This window comes from Hipposideros armiger, unplaced genomic scaffold (assembly GCF_001890085.2).
Source record: "Hipposideros armiger isolate ML-2016 unplaced genomic scaffold, ASM189008v1 scaffold_352, whole genome shotgun sequence".
Classification (NCBI taxonomy): domain Eukaryota; kingdom Metazoa; phylum Chordata; class Mammalia; order Chiroptera; family Hipposideridae; genus Hipposideros; species Hipposideros armiger.
This window is the reverse complement of record NW_017731702.1, coordinates 1,285,831-1,307,820: the sequence shown is the minus strand read 5'-3', so window position 1 is coordinate 1,307,820 and position 21,990 is coordinate 1,285,831. Positions and strand designations below refer to the sequence as shown.

General features: G+C 36.7%; 1 protein-coding gene across 1 annotated transcript in view; it reads left to right on the top strand.

The window, feature by feature from the left end:
• Positions 1-21,990, top strand: part of ZSWIM6 (zinc finger SWIM-type containing 6) — a 186,029-nt gene that overhangs the window by 144,705 nt on the left and 19,334 nt on the right. The window contains 5 exon segments of the mRNA XM_019661574.1: positions 10,670-10,849; positions 15,170-15,346; positions 15,620-15,766; positions 18,056-18,202; positions 19,705-19,965. Of these exon segments, the coding sequence (XP_019517119.1) occupies positions 10,670-10,849; positions 15,170-15,346; positions 15,620-15,766; positions 18,056-18,202; positions 19,705-19,965 (912 nt within the window).

Below are 21,990 nucleotides of genomic sequence, written 5' to 3'. Positions count from 1 at the left end.
CCCTGGGAAATACCAAAAGTGATTGTTTACTTTGCTTGCTACTATTTCATAAGAATGAACATATTAAAAAATAGAAATTAAACTTCCTGTACATATAACAGTCTTCATTCTCCACTTTTGAGACAGAGCAAAGGGACTCACTGACCTTTCTTATTTTCACCTTCAGAGAAGGTGGTGTGGGTCACCCTGCTCCTCTGCTCCCCACACACACACACTTTCCCTGTGTTCGATTCAATAGCATTGTACACATTGTATCTTCTGGAAAACAGGAAGAAGAGCAACATTTATCAAAAATTCCAAAGTATTTCTTATAGAAAATGTGTAGTTTTAACTACTGACTTGATTTGCATATTAACTCAAAAACATGAAGTAGAAGGAACTTTAAAAGCTGGTTTCATTGACTGGGGGGCGGGGGGGGAGTAGCGATAGATAGAGAATGGCCAGCTGATGTATTCAGTCACGATCATAAGGCTCCATCCAGTATTATGGTCAAAGAGCACACTCAGTCACACACAAGTGCATTATCCCAGAAACGCTGACGCAACTCCACTCTTAACGGACCTCATAGTACATCATAGTTTTAGAGAAAACAGATTTTCTTCAGACTTGAATAATCAATCTTGAATTGTAAGTTAAGCCTTTTGATTATTTATGTGCTGTTTTAATCTACAGTGAAATTACTTCTTTGCTATGCCTGTCAGTCCTGAAAAATTTAGAGTTTTGTTTTTAATTAGGCTCTTTTTTGATGGACTTGTATAGGTTTTTGTTGGATATGTTTTCTATACATAAGAGAGACATATTCTAGGCCGGCTGAGTGGTGCGTTGGTCAGGAGTTGGCTTGGGACACCAGTTCTGAGCAGCGGAGCCCCAGTTCGGATCCCACACGAGGGCCAGTGATGCTGCGCCCTCTACAGCTAAGATGGTGAACAACAGCTCCACCTAGAGCTGAATTGCCGTGAGTCACCAGTGACAGCATAGGCTGCAATGGGGCTGGCTGGCAGAGGCGTGAGCTTTCGTGAGCTGCCGTTAGCCACCGTGAGCAGCCATCCAGTGGCTGGTGAGTGACTGCCTCACTCGGGAAGAGCGCAATGATAACACCAACATGGGCTAGTGAAGCAACATCCTCCACAACTAGACTGAAGAACAGGACAGCAACTTGTCTGTTCCCCTTCCCTGATTCCCCAATGCTGTTCCCCTCCAATTTCCCAATAAAATCTTAAAAAAAAAAAGACATATTCTAAGTGCATAAGAATACATGGTTAAAATAAAGGGTTTATTAGCTGTACATTTAAGGCTGCTTCATAATTTTAGAATTATTATAATACATATACATCATTTGCATTACACTGCTAAAATATGAGGAAGGGAATGATGATTCTGTCAAAAGACTAAAATGATGAGTCTTGAAATTTATATATACATAGCTGCACATACGAATCCAAACTTAACAGAAGTACTTTCTGACCACATAGCTAGCCAGAAGACTAAACATCATAGTGTTTAAGGATAGGTTTTGGGAGAATGAGGGTCTGGTAAAAAATCATGGCCCCCATCTTTAATAGCAGCACAACCTTTCTACTTCTTTCTAAACCTCATTTTCCTTACTGTAAAGGGGTGTCTTTTTGTGAGGGTGAAATATGACGATGTATGTAAAATATTTTGAATAGGGTTAGTGTGAGGCAAATATTCAATAATTGGCAGCAATTATCGTCAGGTAGATAAATAAAAATGCCATTCACTTTTTAGCTGAACTAGATGGAATGATTTTTGTATCCTGAAGACAGACTTTTTAAAACTTTAAATGTAAATGCTAATTAGAAACCTAACATGTGTAGCCTGATATTGTTAGGATTTTCCTTGAAGGGATAAAAATTAGCATACAAGCCAGCACTTAATATTGCAGCTTGTGTTAGGATACCTTTTATGCTGTTACATTTTCTTTCTTTTTTTTTTTTTTTAAAGATTTTATTGGGGAATCGGGGAAGGGGAACAGAAAACTTGTTGTCCTTTTGTTCTTCAGTCTAGTTGTGGAGGATGTCGCTTCACTGGCCCATATTGGTATTATCATTGCACTCTTCCCGGGTGAGACAGTCGCTTGCCGGCCATTGGACTGCCGTTCACAGTGGCTCACGACAGCTCATGCCTGCTGCTGGCCAAGCCCCACTGCAGCCTACACCATCACCGGCGACTCAACAACAGCCCAGCTCCAGGTCGAGCTGTTGTTCACCATCTTAGCTGTAGAGGGCGCAGTGTCACTGGCCCATGTGGGATCTGAACCTAGGCCCTGCTGGTCAGAGCTGGCGTCCCAAGCCAACTCCTAACCAACGCACCACTGGGCCGGCCCTGTTAAGTTTTCTTAATGACTTATTTAGTTTTTGCTTGACTTTCAGCTCTTATATGTTGGGTGATTTATTTGGAGATGATTTTTTTTAACTGACAACATTCTCATACTCATTGGTAAATACCTTAATTTTTCATTTTGTAATCTAGCAGATTTATAATCTTTACTGGTAATTGTGAGCAATTAAAAAGGATCACAGATTCTTTTCTGCTCTCTTACTGAGATATGGGGTCTGTGTACTTTCCTCTTGTATCTGGGAAATTTTTATAAATGTTTGAACAACAGAATATGGTGGAGTACGTGCCAGGCCAGTTTCTGGGTGCAAGCCTTAAGTGACTGACAGCATGTCCCCTTCCTGTCTCGTAGAAGGTTCCATCCTAAGGCCCTGAGTTTCCATATACGAAGCCTGGCTATCCCGAGGCAGACTAAAAGATGTTTCCAGCTAACAGACATGCTGTGAGGAAGCCCATGCTGTCCACATTTGTGAGACTGGTTGGGGCAAGGGAAAAGGAGGAGGAGAGAGTAAATTTCTGACCTAAAGAATCATGAGATACAATGGTACACTATTGTAGTAAGCCAGCAAGTTCAGGGTAATAAAGTTTTACATGGTAATAGATAGCTAGGTCAGTGGTTATAAATCTGACAAATACTTTATGCTTCTTCTAATGGTTATTTTCTAAAGGTCAAATATCTGTAGCAATGTAGAATATAATAATGTGTGAAAATGAAGTTCTTTTATTTCAGTTAACTTTATCCTTAATGTTGCACTAAGTCCCATATTTGTCAATATTGAATTATATTATTAGGAAATAGTGTAACACGGTCCTACAATATTCTGCATCTTCATTTTCAATAATTTTTGTTTAACAGTGAGTCTTCCTTACCTTCATATTCTCCTTATACCAAATTTGACTTGGTTTGACTACATTTTTTTTCCCCCTCCAATAATAAGAATTTGGGCTCTTATAACTTTTGAGTTCCTATAGAAGACTATGGAACCCTGAGCATTGAAACTAAAAAGGGAGGCAGAGTGGATGGTAGACCATAAGTTTGGGCAGAGATGCTAAGGGGAGACATGCGGGGGAGGCTGAAGGCAGAGTCTGCGCAGGCTGCAGTACTGCACTCTTTGTTCATTCTTTGGCATCAAGTCACCATAGACAGGGAAAATGATATCCTGTAGGATTGGGGACGAGTTCCAGAAATTCCTCCTCCATGGAAGTAGGTAGGGATGAAATTACCCAGAGCATCTCAGACCTTTAAATGACTCTGTGAGCTGGGGCTGGGGCCTGGGAGTCTAGAGAGAGCAATGTCTATTGGAAAACAAAACATATTTAAAAGCTTCTCCTTGAAACCAAGGGAGAGGAGAGACAAAAATGTTTCTAGCTAAAATCAGAGAGTCACTTGTAATCTGAGCCCTTCAAACCTGTTTTAATCTTTGTGTCTCAGTTTCCTCAACAGGGAAAAGTCTTCCACATATGGGTTTGCAGGAGTGTACCTTTTCAAGCTGGCGAACTCTCTAGTTTTCAAAACACTTTCTGCATATATTATCTTGCTTAAGTGTAAACAGCCCTAGGAAGTAGGAATTATTATCCCTGCTGTTCAAATAGGGAACTGCTGCTGCTACAGAGAGACTAAATGGGCTTGCTCAGGTTCTTATGGCTGATAATTCATATCTTTCCGCGGCAGAGCTTATTGATCAGACATTTATTCTAGTTGGAAATGTAAAACAATGGGTATGTGAGGCAGGGCAAAATGGTGGTGATTTGTCCATCTAAATGTATAATGGAAAAGACTGGCCTTCAGGGCATGTGGAGTGGAGTTCATTAATTTTTGTTCCCTATAAAATTTGCCGGGAGTGTGGGTGCTTGTCTGCTGGCACTGTTTATTGGGGAGTGCAGAAGTTACCAAATAGTCCTTTGTAATGATTTGCCTTCTGCCTCAGTGTGATTCTGCCCTTGTTCTCTGAGTACTTGGTCAGGTACAGGGTGTGAACAGGTTTAATTAAGACCACTGAGTGGATCAGAATCCTTCACCATGTACAGAGAATGTTTTTTTCTTCTCCCAGAAGTTGCTTTCCTAGTTTTAGCTTACTTTGGTTGGTATTACAGTGCATCTTTGTTGCTGAAACCACTGAGTGCATATTAGGTAGAGGGGTGGAAAGGAGAGTAAAAGCATGCTGGATGGTAGAGAAAAGCTAGCCCTGAGCTGAAATGAGCTGTGGGTAATTCAGAAACTGAATGATGCACACACCAGTGATTTGATAATTGCTTTTGTATATTTTGAGGCATTGAAGCTAGGAAAGCAATTTAAAAGTATTGAATTTGTTTTTATTGTAATTCATAGCAAGTAATTAAGCGTCTTGTTGAAAGAACCTTTCTCAGTGCGGGGTCCTCTGTTAGGTGCTAGAAATGCTAAGTTCTCACTGAGTTCTCTGCCCTGTTTTTGGTTGAGTTCCTTAAAAAGGGTGAATATTTCTGAGGGATAGCAGAATGAAGTGTTTGATCATCAAAGGAGCTTTATTTTTAAAGCTACAAATGTGTCAGGCATGTGTTGGAGGGGAAGGAGATCAATGCCCAAAGTGAGACTTTGAATTAATAAAATTTGGAGAATGACTGACTCAATTTGGTTAACTCAGTTATTAAGGCTAATTATACCTTTTGTACTAGTGACTATTAAGATAAAAGACCATATCTATTATAGCTCTGAACTTGAATCTAACCTTAAGAACATCCTTTCAGAATGGAACTTCTCTTTAGGGAGGTGAGTTGTACAAGAATGATATAGGCAAATTAATAAAGGCTTGGCTTTTCAAAATTTTTCTCATTCTGCAGAGTGGAAATTTTCTAATTGGAGAAATGTAGGCGTGAAAATCTAAGATAAGTTTTATGGATTTCTTGTTTCCTCAAGTCATAGAATCATTGTTTAAAGTTTCCAAGAATATTTAGGATCTTTTAAGGACCATAATCTCTTTGAGTTTCAGTTTTCTCATCTTTTTAAGTGGAAATACTAATTCTGACCATGGAGGATTATTGTGATGAGGTGATGAGAAAATGTTTGCAAAGACCTAAATATAATCCTGCAGTATATAGTAGGCACACAAGAAATAGTGACAATGATAATAACAATTATTTAATTAAGGTTTTCTTTGGTATTTCTCCATTTGTTTCCTCAAAAAAGCATTTTTTAAAAGTAGAATTATATTCTCTTGTCAAAACTGTTTCACCTTCCTATAGACTCTTGAGTTTTCCCCAGGTGAAGGTGAAACTCACTAGCTCATGACATTATCAATTCCTTCATTTGCAAATCAGTCCTTCAGCACTATATACATTGGTTAATATTTTTCTAGTTTTATCTTTGAGTTACTTCAAAAGAACTAGTGCTTAGTGTAAATTTGGTTATTCTATTTTTAAAACCTTGTATTTCACTTATATCTTTTAAATAAAAGAGATTGGATGTGAAAACAGTGGATTTGGGATAATTACATATTTTAGGATATGTGATTTCTACATTTAATTAAAGTCAGCTCTATCTTAGCTTTTAGTTGGCATGGTGGCCCTTTAAGCTAATTTTCAAAATAAATTATAGTTCACACAGTTATGGACTGAAGTACAGAATTCTAAATTATGAAATGGGCACATTGAAAGTAAATAATTCATTTTGGAAGGACTTTTACATCACATTATTTGTCAATATTAATTTGTTTCTTATTGCTGAGTAATATTCTTTAGTTTGAATGCACCACTGTTTTTTTGTTTTTGTTTTTAACCATTCACCAGTTGAAAGACATTCAGGTTGTTTCCAATCTTTTGCATTTAGGAATAAGATGCTATAAACATTCTTGTATAATTTTCACATGAACATAAGTTTTCATTTCTTTTGGGCAAATCCCTAGAGAGGTGGGATTGTTGGGTCATATGGTAAATACATGTTTATTTCATGAGAAACAGCTGACCTATTTCCCAGAGTGGCTATATTACTTTGCACTTGCACCAGCAATTTATGAGCATTCCAGTTGCTCCACATTCTACACAGTGGTTGGTATTGTTACGTTTTTAATTTCTTCTTCTAATTTTAACCATTATAATGGTGTAGTGGTATCTTGTACAGTTTTAATTTGCATTTTCCTAATGATTAATGATGCCGAGCATGTTCCGTTTCCATGTGCAATTTGTCATCCCTATATCTGCTTTGGTGAAGTGTCTTTACACATTTTTTACCCATTTTTAATAGGATTGTTCATTTTCTTGATGAGTTTTGAGAGGGCTTTAAAACTGTAGAATATATAAGTCCTTTGTCAGATGTATGGTTTGCACATATTTTCTCCCCTCCTACCAGTCTCAAGGTGACTTCTTCTGCATGTTCTTAGTTGTAGTGCTTCAGTTCAACAAGATTTTAGGCGATTCTCAATGATGGTTGTTTTGTAGTTTAGTTGTAATTTTGATGTGGTCATGAGAGAAGATAAGCACAGCATTTACCTACTGTGCCATCTTGACCTGAACTCCTGAATTCTTTCTTTTCCAATATAAGCATTTAATCATATAAATTTTTCCCTAAATTATTTTTGGCTGTAGATCACAAATATGTTTTATTTGCATGTTCATTCAGTACAAAATATTTTCTGCTTTGTGATTTTTTTTATTCATGAGTAAGTTAGACTTTTGTTGTTTAATTCCCAAATATTTGGAGATTTTCCAAATATCTCCTTTTTACTTATTTCTAATTTAATTCTATTACACCAGAGAATATACTTTGTATGACTTCACTTCTTTCACATTTATCAGAGTTTGCCTTATGGCCCAGAATATGGACCATTTTGCTGAATATTCTTTGTGCATTTTAAAAAGAGTAGAGTTTTGTTTTGTTTCTACTAATAGTAAGGTGGAGTGTTCTATAAATGCTATTTAGCTTAAGTTCCATAAATGTCATTTAGGTTAATTTGATTGATAGTGTTGTTTAGGTATTCTTCCTCTTTGCTAATTTTCTATCTACTTGTTCTGTCAGTTATTGAGGGAGGAGTATTGAAGTCTCCAACTATAATTGTGGATTTGTTTATTTTTCCTTTCACCTCTGTCAGTTTCTGCTTTGTGTATTTTGAAGTCTTGACATTAGGTGAAAAACCCACTCCTTTAGGATTATTATGTCTTTTTGGAGAATTGGCCCTTTTATCATGTTATGTCTTTATCCCTGGTGTAGTATTCCTTCTTCTAAACTCTACTTTGTCTAGTATTAATATTTTGAAAGTGTTGGCATGGTATATATCTTTTCCATCCTTTTGCATATTTAAAGTGTCTTTCTTGTACACAGCATAGAGTTGGGTCTTGTTTTTTAATCTGATTTTGCCATCTTTTTTAATTGGTATGTTTAGGCCATTTATATTTAATATAATTATTGAGGTGGTTGAATTTAGGCCTATCATTTGTTTTCTATTTATCTTCTTTGTTTTTATTCTTCTGTTTTCTCTCTCTCCTGCCTTCTCTTCTCCTTTGGATTACCTTTTTTTTTTTTAGTATTTCATTTTAATTTGTTGTCCTTTTTGTTTGTATCTCCTTGTATTTTTTAATGGTTTCAGTAGTATAACAAATATGCCTAGCCTTAAGCAGTCTACTTTGGGTTAATATTTTGCTATTTTGCATAGAATGTAGAGTCTAACAACCATATAAGTCCCTTTACTCTCCCTCCTTTATGTTAGTTTTCATGTGTATTACATCTACATACATTTAAAACCCACAAGGCAATGTTCATATTTTTGCTTTCAATAGTCATACTTAACTAAAGAATTTAAAAGGACAAATATAGTCTGTTATATTTATTCAAATATTTATTATTTCTATTGCTCTTCCTTTATTCCTGTAGTTTCAAGTTTCCCTCTGATATTATTGCTCTTAAGCCTAAAGAACTTCTTTGGAATTTTTTCTAGACCAGGTCTTTTGGCAACAAAGCCTGTCAGTTTTCCCTTATCTGAGAATGCCTTTATTTCAGCATCATTTCTGAAGGATATTTTTGCTGGATATAGAATTATGGGTTGACACTTCGGTTTCTTTTAACAATTTGAGGATAATGTTTTACTGTCTTCTGGGCATGATTTTCTTCGAGTTTACGCTGTTTGTGGTTAGCTCAGCTTCTTGGGTCTGTAAAGTCATCTCTCTAAATTTGGGAGGTTTTGAGTCATTATTTCTTCCAAATTTTTCTGTATCTCTGTCTCGTCGTCTTCTGGGATCCCAGTTACACAAATGTTAGACCTTTTGCTATTTTCCCACCTGTCTTCAAGGCCCTGTTTATTTTCTTCTGATTGTTTTTTCTCTGTTCTTCAGATGAAATGACTTCTATCTTCAAATTCACTGACTTTTCCCCCTGTCATATCCTTTCTACTCTTGATTCCATCCAGTGAATTTTTTATTTCAGATATTGTTTAGTTCTAAAATTTCCATTTAGTTCTTTTTAATAGTTTGTATTTCACTTCTTTCAATAGTGTTTACCTTCATCTCATGGAGCACAGTTTAATAGTTACTATAAAGACTCTGATCATTCTGACATCTGGTTCATCTTGGTTGGCATCTGTTGATTGTTTTTTCCCTTGAAAATTGATCACATTTCCCTATTTCTTTGTAAGCCAAGTGATTTTGGATCCTGGACATTTTGAATACTGTGTTATGAGAGTCTGGGTCCTATTAAAATCCTCTGGAAAAGTGTTGTTGTTCTTAAAGCATATAATCAGGGTAGTTTCAAAACAGAGATATGTTTCACCTTCTTCAGGTGATGATGTCTGTAAAGTTTTCAGGGCTTTGACTGTGCTGCCTGGTGTCTGTCACGTGCAAGTGAGATGTTACCAGGACTTGTGCCGCTTTGTACACAGTATGCAGCAGGACCCCCCGCTCTCCAGCTCCTGAGCAGGGGGCAGGGCCCCCTTTTCCCAGTCCTCTCACCAGCTAGATGAGGTTTCTCTCAAATTTTTGCTGAATATGCCCTCTACAAAGTTCCCCAAATAAGGCTAATCTTACGTCCAAGCCAGGAGAGAAAAGAGGGGAAAATAACAAGAAATCACTCCATATGGCTTACTTCAAGTTTTATTTCCCCAATCTGCTTGCTGTTGTTTACTTTTCAAAGTCCTCAAATTACTGCTTTTGTATTTTGTTCAGTTTTTGGTTGTAATCATGGGGAGAGATAAGCTATAGTGGGCTTAGTCTATCTTGACCGATCACATTTTGTTTTTAATTGGTATTTAAAAATATAGAAATGTGAATTGTAAATATATGTAGCTTAGATAGGTTTCAGTCACTTATTTTCTGCTGCTAAAAGTTATTTGATATTTAAAATATCAGATTCTCTAATTGAAGAAGCTTGCTAATTTTAAATGTGGAAGACTGTAAAGCATCTCTTTTGGACAAACAAAATATAAATAATGATCATTCCTCTATTCACTTGGCTAACACAGCTGATTAAAATACAGACGCACATATACACATACTTTTTCAAAGAAAAAGTGTTGTGAATGGTTTTGAACTACTAGTATCTGTCTTGTGTAGAAGTTAGTAAACTTGAACTTTTAAAACTTGTGAAATATTTGCTTGAATTAGCTACCTCTTTGAAGAATGTAGAAACGAATAATAAATTTTATCAGTACCTTAATTAATTCAAATTATGTGTTATGCCTTTGAATATCATTATGGCTTTTCCTTTGAAAAACAAGTAAAAATTTGAGTTAATGTTTAGTGATTTCATTCACATAAAGACATAAATTTTTAGTTGCTGGTTAAAGCACTTAGGGAAGTGTATTTAAGTGAATTTTATATTTAAAAGGTTATTGATATAATAGACATGCATACAATTAATAACCATAAAGTTTGAAATGCCAATAAGAAAATTAGGAAATTATTTGTGTGCATTATATGCCTTTTTGATTTTATTGTATAAAGGTAATCTTAGAAAAAATATAATTTTTGCTCAAAAGAACCATTTAGAGTGGTTTGTTGCAACATCCATGTATAAAATCTGTTTGTAAATTAAAGTGGCAAATTGGACCTTAGGATTGTATTCTTTATGGACTTTTTTGTCCAAAATGCCATACAAGTAGGAAGGTGATTACAGTAAACATTGGAAATATCGTTGGTCTTTATGTGTGACAGCCTTTGGATCTTTGGTTTAAATTCAGGCTCTGTTCTTCTTCCATTAAACTCTATATGAGATTTGTGGCTTGGATTAAGGAGAGAATTGAGTTATAAAAATAGCAGGCTTGGGTCCATTTTTAAATGGTTTAAAAGTTATTAGCTATTACAATTGGACATTTTTATAATTTTTAAAAATTTACTTCTCTCTATCCCTTTAAATTAGGTGCTCTGTGGATGTGTATAGTTTTAAATCCCCACTGCAAGTTGGAGCAGAAGACTAGTTGGCTAAAACAGTTGAAAAAGTGGAATAGTGTTGATGTCTGTCCATGGGAAGATGGAAATCACGGCAGCGAATTACCCAACCTAACCAACGCTCTGCCTCAGGGTGCAAATGCCAACCATGGTAAGTCCACAGGAACATTCTGCTCACTTTGTAGCTACCTAATTGTGCAATGTTTATAATATTAACTTACAATATATGCGGGAAAATAATTTTCCCCACTTAAGAACTTATTATAACTCAAGGGCTTATTTTTTTACTGTGAATTTGTATGTATGTGGGTGTGTTGTGTGTTTTATGTGTGTGTGTGTCTGTGTGTTTTAATTTTTACCTGAGACCTTTGTGTATTTTTTTCATATTTTCACAACACAGATGGATATTCCTGTATGTATTAGTATGTGTTATTTTAAATTATGTAAGTTATATAAAATTGCCTATTAACTATTTAGTTTGAATATTTTTTAATTTAAAAATCATTGATAGGGTCATAATATTTTGTAAAATGATTATTGAGAGGCTTGAGGAGCTGTGTGTTTTTATCTCTTGGTCAATTCATGTTTGGCTACTGTGTCATTTAATCAGTTAAAAATTTTTAGTTTTAGAATGTAGCAAGTAAAGACTTTATGACTGGGCTAGAAGGGCATGAGATGCTGTTGGCAGTTGGACTAAGAACATTCTTTATTGTGAAGAATTGTCTAGCATACTTGTTCCCACCTACTGTAGGCTAATAGTGCCCTACAGTCTTTGGGACAACTAAGAAATGAACCCAGACATTTCCAAATGTCCTCTTAAGAACCTCTGTCTCTCATTTCTGAAAAATCTTTCGTTGGCGTCATTTTCCCTTCCACCTACTGTAGAATTTTCTCCTCTTTCAGAGCCAAATCCTTAAAATAGTTAACTCTTGCAAATAAAAATTTTGTGTCACAATTTTTGTGTGACTTTGTGCTATTGCTGCCCCTGTGCCCCTTTTTTGAGAAAACTTGAAAAACTTGAAACTTACGATAGGTGCCAACTAAGAGTTAGATGCCATCAGAAGGATCCAGAATCAAGCCTGTCATTCTGTATGTGCCGGCCCCATATGTAGTCAGTACCCTGGAAAGCGCTGGACAATGTGCTGAGTGTGAGTGTGATGTTCACATAGTGTTTTCACCCTTTACAAAGAAAAAATTTATATGTATTACCTTATAGGAACTTGTCCAATCAAAAAGAAGTTTTAGGACTTGGGAAAGATGATTGTCTGGCTCTGCTTTGTCTAAAGATAGTTTGCCTTGGGAATTCAGTATTTGAAATGTCATATCTTTATTGCCCATGATGATTTATTTAATAAGTTAAAAGAAATGTACCCCTACTCCCCAAATTCTTTTCTAGAAACTCAGAATTTTCAAGTTTAATGATTCAGCATTTATTCTTTTCCATTGCTAGAAAAGAATATGCCTACATCTACAGAGGCAATATCTTTAATCTCCTTTTATTTTTTTCTATTTGGAAGTTTCTCTGTGTTTCACTTCCCACCTGCTTTTTGGGACCACCATCTTAATATTTTACACTTTACTTTTACTTTCCATTTGGTTACTTTCCCCATGGTTAAACAGGAATATTCCATAGCCTTTAGAAAGCCCTTTAAAAATGGTCCAGCCTCCAGATGAAAAGTTCGTTTTTATGGTTTGGCCCAGGGGTATGAAGTCAGGCCCTAGTGTCTGAGGGCAGTATTTATAGCTGTTGTGCCTGAAGGCATCAAGACTCCTGCTTTTAGCAGAATACCCCCATCCTCCAGAGGGGCTGTAGTGCTCAGCCTCCAGTGCTTCTCCCGGAGAGCTGAGCAGGTTGCTGGGGAAGAGCCTGCTGTGGCCATCAGAGCCCAGCGGCCGTGCCATTGCAACTGGGAGAGTGTGCATGTGGTACAGACCATGGGAAGCATTGCATGTTTTGGCACATTGACGTGAATGTGAAGGGCAGATCAGGCCCTGTCTTCACTGAGATTGTTTGTCAGAATTAATTAACAACAACAACAGCATTAGAACCCACATCCTTTGAAACAATAGTTTTTTTATTTTTTTAAATAAACCAGAATGATAACCAATTTTATTTTAATTTTTTTTATAAAAGAACTAATTTCTCTTTTCACTTTTCTCAGTTTCCCAAATGTTCTTTAATCAGCATGTATTAATACCCATACACTTTATTAAATCTTTTTTACAAGTCTCTTTATCATTTAAAAAATTTGGTTAAGATACTTTGTTTCCCTTTTTTCATCTTATTGCAAAAGTCAAAACTCCACAGACCTCTAAGATAAAAATTGACCATAATTCTGACACCTAATCAAACCAACTTTTTGTTCGTTATGTCTTTTTAGTCATTCTCTATGTACATAATCATTTTTTGTTTCCCATGTTATTCTAGAACTTTATATCTTACATTTTCATTTAAATATTATTTTATTAGTATTTAGCTTTTTTTGTTAAAATTGGTTTTATTCTCTTAGACCTAACGACTGTTAAAAGCCTGGTGCGTATCCTATACCTTCTTTATGCTCATATAATCACATGCAAACGTGTGAAAAGTTAAGGTTTTTATTTTTTTTTTAATGGAATCCTACTCTACAGCTTGCTTTTATTATTGATACCACAGTGAACCAAATCAACAGGTAGAACTCCCATTCTTTTAATATATGCATAACACTACGTGGCTCTTTTAAAATCTCCTTTTAGTTATAAATTCTATGATTTGAGCTAAAAATAAATGAAATGACAGAGCCACTTAAAAATTTGTGAGATTTGGACTTTGGAACATTTGATAGATTGACTATGAGAGGCCGTGGAACCAGTTCCTTATTAGGTAAGAGTATATTTATCCTGCTCAACCAGAAGCCCTGACAGGTTCAAAAAGCCCTTCAATGTAGGGCCCACTCTTCTCATTTGCAAGGTGTACATTTGTCTACTGCTAGCAAGGAGTCTGGGCAGGAGCCATAGCAGACACATTAGTGTTTATACCTCTCAAATTGTCTGTCATTTATGCATTTTGATATGTCTGTCATTCAAATACAGATATCTAAGTTGACCTGAGACCAAGCTGCAGTAATGTCTTTCTCTGTGAAGGACCTGTCAAAAGCCTTTCAGTAGAGCTGAAATAGCTGCATTTGGAATGAGGATATCTATGTTTTGGTTTTGATTGCCATTGCCTGGCTGTATGACTTTGGCAAGTCACTTCTCTTGATTTTCAGTTTCATCAGCAGAATAGAGGGTTAGACTAGATGAGTTCTCAGAGCTCTTCTTGATTCAGTTTTGTTTTGTTTTTATTTTTATTTTTATGATTTTCTTTATGTCTGTGCTTAGCCAGAGCTCCAGTGACAGAAAGAGGAAACTTTATCAACTAAGAAAACTCCAGATTTTGCTTCTCATTTAATTGAGCTATAGAACAGTGAGGGGTGATACTTGAGCTAAGTAAAGTACACATAAATAAAAATAGTTTGTTACCCTAATTTTCAGTTGAGGCTCTCTAAGGTTTGTGTCACAGTTGAAGGTAAGTCTGGAGTGGGGACCCAAGGGGTGGGCATGTAGGTAGAATTTGAACCATGTTATCCAGAGGAACTGAATAATCCCTGGAGTTGGGGTGAGAATATCCTTTATTCCCCAAACATTTCTTTTCTTCGTCAGGTCCTGAAACTTGAACCCTCTTCGGAGTGTGTGCTTCTGCTCTTTTGTGATGCCCCGGCATACACTATGCTGGGGACATCACACCAGTCATGGAACCTGCACAGGAGTCAGGAGACAGCCTGTAGGGGCAAGGTAAGTGCGCTGGTTTGTTTTGTAGCTATGTTGTGTGGCTTTGTGAAATGTTAAATATATGCATTTATGCCCTTTGGGATATAAAGTGACATTTAATTATTATATCCCAAAAAGCATAATAGTTTTAATTGTGCAAAACCGCACAATATAGTTAAAAAATACAACCAAAAGCACAACCCTTATGCATATCTTTGAAGGCTGATTGCATCTTCCTGAAAGGTTCCATGGCTGGTGTCGCATCTCTTGCATAGTGTTGTGAGAGCTGTTGATCCCATGAGGGCAGCCCACCACAGCACCTCAGAAGTGGGGAGCAGTGAGTTTTCCTGTGATTTTTGTGCCGAGTGCCTCCTTTGAGTGTATTTGGCATGGAAACTAGACTTGACAGTTCTTTTTGCAGGATGCCTTTAACCTTAGCTTTGATGGCTGCAGAGTGTTTGTGTTTGGTTATAAAACAAATGAGTGAGTGGTAGCTCTTTGGGCTGACTTGCCTCCTAGTCCTTAGGACATGAGCGTATTCACTCTTTATCCTTCTGCTTAGGGGGTGCAGGACAATGTGTGTGGGTGTGCTCATGAACATCTGGCCACAGAGTGGTATGACTGATTTATTTATAACATGTGAATAATAGCTGACACGGCTTTCTGAATTGTGGAAAAACAGATTCATCGAACAGGCCACATCGGACAGTGTTCACCCGAGCCATCGAGGCATGCGATCTCCACTGGCAGGATAGCCACTTGCAGCACATTATCAGCAGTGACCTATACACCAACTACTGTTACCATGACGACACTGAAAACTCCCTCTTTGACTCCCGCGGGTGGCCTCTCTGGCATGGTAAGTAGCCAAACCGGAAAGACATTTCCATGACTTACTTCTTTGTTTAGTTTCTATAGCATTTTTGGAGTGGGAGGAGGCAAGCTGAGGGATTCAATGGGAGATGGATGAATGCTTGGCAATAGGAGCTGAGTTTTTCATTCAAATCCAAGTTCAGAAATGGTTTCTTGTGTCTTTTTAATAGTATTTTGGGGGAAACATCTTACTATTAAATCCTGTTTTTGTAGATGTATCCGGCAATGGCAACTTTCTCCCCTTAACTTTCTGTTTTAGAGCATGTTCCTACAGCCTGTGCCCGAGTGGACGCATTACGTTCTCATGGGTACCCCAGAGAAGCACTGAGACTAGCAATAGCTATTGTGAACACGTTAAGAAGACAGCAACAGAAACAGTTGGAAATGTTCCGAACTCAAAAAAAAGGTGAATGTAAAGGAGTTTGTTTCCATTGGAATGAGACTCTTGGTGATGATATCACTAGGTTTTGTGCTCTTTCGGGAGAGATGGCTTTTAAAATTAGTGATGGAGATAGCTGTAGTCACTACTCATTTGAAATATTTAATAGCTCATCTGTGAGAAATTTTAGGCAGTTTTTTTTTCCCACTCTGGTTGAATGTTGTAAGAAATAAGATATATATATATATTTTTTAAAGTTTCTTAGGTTAATTTTTTAATAGGAAGAAGTTTTTTTATTATTTGAGAAACTTTGTCTGAATTATCTAAAATGCAAGTTAGCCAAATATCTTATTTTGTGAAAGTGCATTTTAATTCTTAACAGTAAAGATTCTGGGGGTAGACTGCCTGTGTATGTTTGAATCCTAGCAGTGGATCCTAGCTGGGAGACCTCAGGCAATGACTTGACCTCGCTGTGATTTAGACTCCTGTCTGTCTAATGGGGCTCAGTTGAGGACCTATCTCTTACAGTTGTTGAGAAGATTAAATTAGTTAATTCTTATAAAGCACATAAGGCAGGGCCTGGCATAGTGTGTAAAGACTTTTTAGTTATAATTCATGTTATAATTTGTATAATAACCTAAGGACATGGTATTTATTTAAAGTGATCAGAACAGAACTCCCTGGGTTTTTCAAATTTGGTAAATAACATTTGATGAACTGTCAACTGTATTTTGGTGTTAATTTTCTAAATTTTAAGTAAGCATTACTGAGTAATTGTAATTGTAGAGGTTTATATTATGTGCATAAGGCCCTGATCAGAAAAAGAAATATGTATGCTTTTTCTGATCAATTTATACACATCTTGCTCCTTCTATAAATATAAATCTTTTTTATGTTTTTTTGGTAGAATTGTTTTTACTATATAATTTTATTTCTTACTCAGAGAGACAGTTTTAGTTGCTGTAGTTTTTGTGGCTTTTTTGGTTATTTTTTGTTTTTAATCCTTGGGTAGTTATACACACACCACCTATGGTACACCTTAAAAATTATCAAAAGTTGTTGAAATAGGCTGGAGATTAGATTGGGTTTTTGTAACTTTTTATACCTTCTATAATGGAAGTATTAATAAAATGTTAAAAAGCATTGTCATTTATATGATATATAAATTTTAATACATTGTACCAGGCCATGCTTCATTTGTTAAAATTAAATTTATTGGGGTTACATTGGTTAGTAAAATGATACAGGTTTCAAGCATACAATTCTATAATACGTCATCTGTATATTGCATTGTGTGCTCACTACCCAAAGTCTAGCCTCCTTCCATCACCACGTATTGGACCCCCTTTTCCCTCTCCTACCACCCCCTCCCTCATGCTTCATTTCTGTGTACTGATAGTTGATAGTACAAAACCAGAAGACTTTTAAAGGAGTAGTGGATTCATGGACTGACTCTTTAGCTATTAATGAGGCAGTTTTTTTCCTGTGTATTTTATATTATATATAGATTTTGTTATATTTTTCTTTAAGAAGGAGCTACAATTATTTATTACTTTAGTAAACAGATGTAAAATATTGCATTATTTACAATGGAATATGTCTTAAAATATTTGCAGCTTTCTTTTCAGCACTCTGTAATTTAACTTAACTTGAAAGTGCTAACGTTCTGTGAATAAAGTGAAGAGAATATGTTTCATCCAAATTATGTTATCTTCTGCTATACTTTCTCTTTGTGGCAAAGGTTCTCTCTTAAATGCCTTGCAGATCCATGATAAAGAAAACTTTCATAAGGTGATTTGGAGTAATTTAGTAATGTTCATAGGGGAGCCCAAGTCTGATCCAGGCTACAACTGCCCTCTGATCTCCAATTTAAATGATCCAGTTAGCACTGACACTGAGAGTGCCTTCTTTAATAGAGTTGTAGAGTTATGCAATGGTAATTGCAGGGGGACTTTTTAGGCCTCTTTAACGCCATCCCTAGGAAGTGAGGGAAGTTGACCATAGCTTCTCAGGTGAAAATTTATAATTCATTTTCCCTCATACAACATAATTTAATAGTGTAAGTAGCAATAACCCAACACTATGCACACATAAATTAAATAGATGTTTGGGAGCTGTCCTGGGAAGTTAGTACTATTTATATTGATTTACAGATGAAACTTTAGAACTCAGAATAGTTCACAAGTTGAGGATTATATGTACTTTTATTTTCTGATTAAATTTGTATTGATTTGTCAGAATGCTGCTATTAAATGGTAAATAAAGCCTCTCTTCCCTTTACTTCTTTCTGTCTCTCAATTCCCTTTTCCTACACAGAGCTACCCCATAAAAGCATAACCTCAATAACCAATCTGGAGGGCTGGGTTGGACACCCCCTGGACCCTGTGGGCACTCTTTTTAGCAGCCTTATGGAAGCCTGCCACATGGATGATGAAAGCTTCCCTGGGTTCTCAGATTTTACAGGTGAGACCATTGACATTTGTCTCATGTGCCTTTTTTTCTTCACAGTTTGTTTTATGAATCCACATAGTTAACAGTACCTACAATTAGCAAGAAAACAAGGAAATGGGCACACTGAATATTTTCAGGTAGGCTTCCACAAACTGGAAAATGCCTTAGAGCTGACAGTTGATACTACGTGTAAAGAACCCTAAGAATATTTATTCTCATCTAGTCAGTGATTCTGCGTCTAAGAATTGACTTGCATTCATCACCATTTACTAGCATCAACATATAAAATAAGGATGTGCATCATGTGGGAGGGAGGAAATATTGTCCCTTTGCTGCTCCCTTGCTGGGTGAGCTCAGAGGGTTAATTATTTAACCCCTCTATATTTTCTCCTGTGGTGTTGCCTTCCTGGATGATGGGTGACCCAAAACTATCAGGGGCAAAAGGTATGACTCTGAATGCTCTTTCCTTGGGAGTTTGATGGTTGAAGTTTGTTAAAATTTCTAATAGAAACACCTTGACGGAGATAAGAGAATGCTCAAAGAATCATTACTCTTGTGATAACTGATGACTCTTATTGATAACAAAAAGGACCTTGAAATTGGGGTACATGTCTTGTGTTCTCCACGGTTTCATTATAAACTTAACATTGTGATAAAAATATGGAAACTTTTTTTAGTGCCAGGCTTTTAAAAATTGCTAACTATTGCAGTCATCACGTAATTTTATACTTGTTTAATTAACAATTTTTTTTCCATTCTTATTACTATTCTTTTTTTTTAAGATTTTTTTTTGTTTTTAAATTGGGGAATTGGGGGATGGGAATAGCGTTGGGGAATTGGGGGAAGGGGAACAGACAAGTTGCCATCCTTTTGTTCTTCAGTTTAGTTGTGGAGGACGTTGCTTCACTGGCCCAAGATGGCACCATCATTGCGCTCTTCCCGGATGAGGCAGATCAGTCGCCGGCTTCTGGACGGCCGCTCACTGCGGCTGCTGGCCGCTCACGCTGGCTGCTGGCTACACACGGTAGCCCATGGCAACCCACTGCCACAGGGGCTGCAGCCTACGCCGTCGCCAGCGACTCACGGCAGCCCAGCTCCAGGTTGAGCTGTTGTTCAGCATCTTAGCTGTAGAGGGCAGTGTCACTGGCCCTCATATGTGGTATCCGAACCGGGGCCCTCTGGCGTCCCAAGCCAGCTCTTAGCCAACGCGCCACTCAGCTGGCCCCATTCTTAAGTATTCTTACATCTCTTCTTTGACTTATAGTTTTTTTTTGGTGATTCATTTTCAGTGGGAGAAAAATATTTGTAATATTCTATCCCCCAAAACACACCTTTAGTAATTCATTGTCATTTTAAAAAAGATACTGGAAAACTATGCACTTTAACCTAAGAAATATGTTTTCTGGCTTTCTTGGAATTAAGTCAATAATTCATTTATGAGTACTGGGTAAAATGAATATTTGTACCTGCAAAAGTAGTTTCTGAACTCTGATTTTTTTTGTGACATTTTACAGAGCACATGGGACAGTGCAAGTCTCTGGAATACCAGCATCTACCTGCACACAAATTCTTAGAAGAAGGGGAATCCTATTTAACGCTAGCTGTGGAAGTAGCCCTGATAGGGCTGGGACAGCAGCGTATCATGCCCGATGGGCTGTACACACAAGAGAAGGTTTGCCGGAATGAGGAGCAGCTCATTTCCAAGCTTCAGGAAATTGAATTGGATGACACACTGGTGAAAATTTTTCGCAAGCAAGCAGTCTTCCTATTAGAAGGTAGTTCGATAAAGAAGTTTTCCACTTGTTTAGCCAATTTTATTAAAGCACTATTGAATGCATTTAATATGGTAGCTATCCTGATTGGTTTGGTCACTGAGTATCATAGGCATGTTTACTATCCAAAAATAGTATACTTAATAAAGAAATACAGATGTTTAGGTTTGTGTCATTTGATTTAGGTGGTCACATAGGGTAGGTAGCCTGTTAGAAATGACCCCCATTTAATGCCACAAGCTCTGAAAAGAACTATTTTTATTTTGGCTGTGTTGTTCCTGAGATGAACACAAGTTTGGTATTTAGTGAGCTGTTGCTGGTAGCCATGCTCCTCTTTGCTTGATCAATTAAATAATAAAATGGAAATTGATTGGCATTCCTCTGAATTATTGGCTGTTACTTGATGCCTGGGTTTTGAATATGTCATTTGCACACGCTAACAAAGGACCGAAGGCTTCGTTATGGAATGAATTTCCACTGGGCTTATTATTTCAGAGAATTCATTAGGTATTGATTCACCAAGTTAAAATTTCATAGAATCTCTAAGACAGAGCCTAATTTTATTTTTTTTTATAAAGTCAAGAGCTAAAGGTAAAGAGCCTAACAAATTTTGGCTGGCATTTTAAAAAAATTTTTTTCTCAAAAAGAGTTAAGTGTAATTAGTATGATAGCTTAATCTTTTGTGTAAATATAGGTGGTGTCCAACTGATAAAATTGCTTCAATCTCTCAAGTATATGTATGTTATTGTAAGATTCTCTGTGATTGATAGGCTCATAAAATGTGGTATCTTCATCTGATATTCAGAACTGTTACGTATGGGGAAGAGATTTAGAGAAAATAGCATTTCAGAACCTCCAAAGCTAATGATCAATTTGAAAGAAAATATATTCACCAAATATATTATACACTTATGCGTTTTAGAAATGCATTTTAAAGGGAAAGTTCTCCTTAATCACATGATTAATTTTGATAAAAATTCCTAATATTTATTTTTTAAGCACTCTCTAAAGTTATTTTTTCTTCTAAGCATAAAAGCCTATCTTGGTAAATTTCACGTGATCTTGATTCTTTTATTACTGTTTTCTTTTAGTTTCTCTTCATAATCCCTTTTGATATAAGCAGCATCATTAGCCACAAGCTTTTTTTTATGCTGTCACTGGCTCTTAGTAACTGACTTTTGGTTCCCATTATATTGATAGAAAGAGGATAGAAAGAGGGTGTGTGCTTTTCAAAGTTGATGTGTCTGGTATCTGTTTATCACTTACCTTTTTAAATGTCTACATGTTCATTATTCATGAATATTGAATGTTTTTTAACTTTGTCTTAGTCTTTGATTAGTCCATACGTCTCCATTCAACATTTTTATGAGAAATGTGCCTGCTAAAGAATGTTGTTGACTCATGTCATCCTCCTCTACTTTCCTGACCTTGCTAGGCCTTCAAAGAGTGGGAGGTACAGGACAGGAAGCATTCCAAGGGGGAAGCCAGGGACCATTTCAGTAAACTCCAGAAGATAAGCACTCCATGATTGAGTTGACTGCACTGGGGCACCAAGTTCTTCATGCATTTACACACTGCACTTTTCAGGGGCAAATGACGAGGTGCGATCAAACAATACGGTGCATGTTTAAATTTTAAAAAAATGTATTACGGTAAAAGACATATTGCCATTAATCCCCCTCACTTCGAACACACTAATCCCATTGTTCTTCCCACTTTCTGAAGCAGTTTTGGAAGTCCTCTTTTGTGAGTGTCGTTAGTTACACTGTCGTGGCTGCCTCAATATCCTGAATCATGTTTACTTTGGGGAAGAGCCAGAAGTCGCATGGTGCCAGATCTGGTGAATAAGGTGGATGAGGACACACAGTAATGTTTTTTTGTTTTTTTTTTAGATTTTTTTTATTGGGGAATTGGGGGGATGGGAACAGTGCTGGGGAATGGGGGAAGGGGAGCAGACAAGTTGCTGTTGTTTTGTTCTTCAGTCTAGTTGTGGAGGATGTTGCTTCACTGGCCCAAGTTGGCACCATC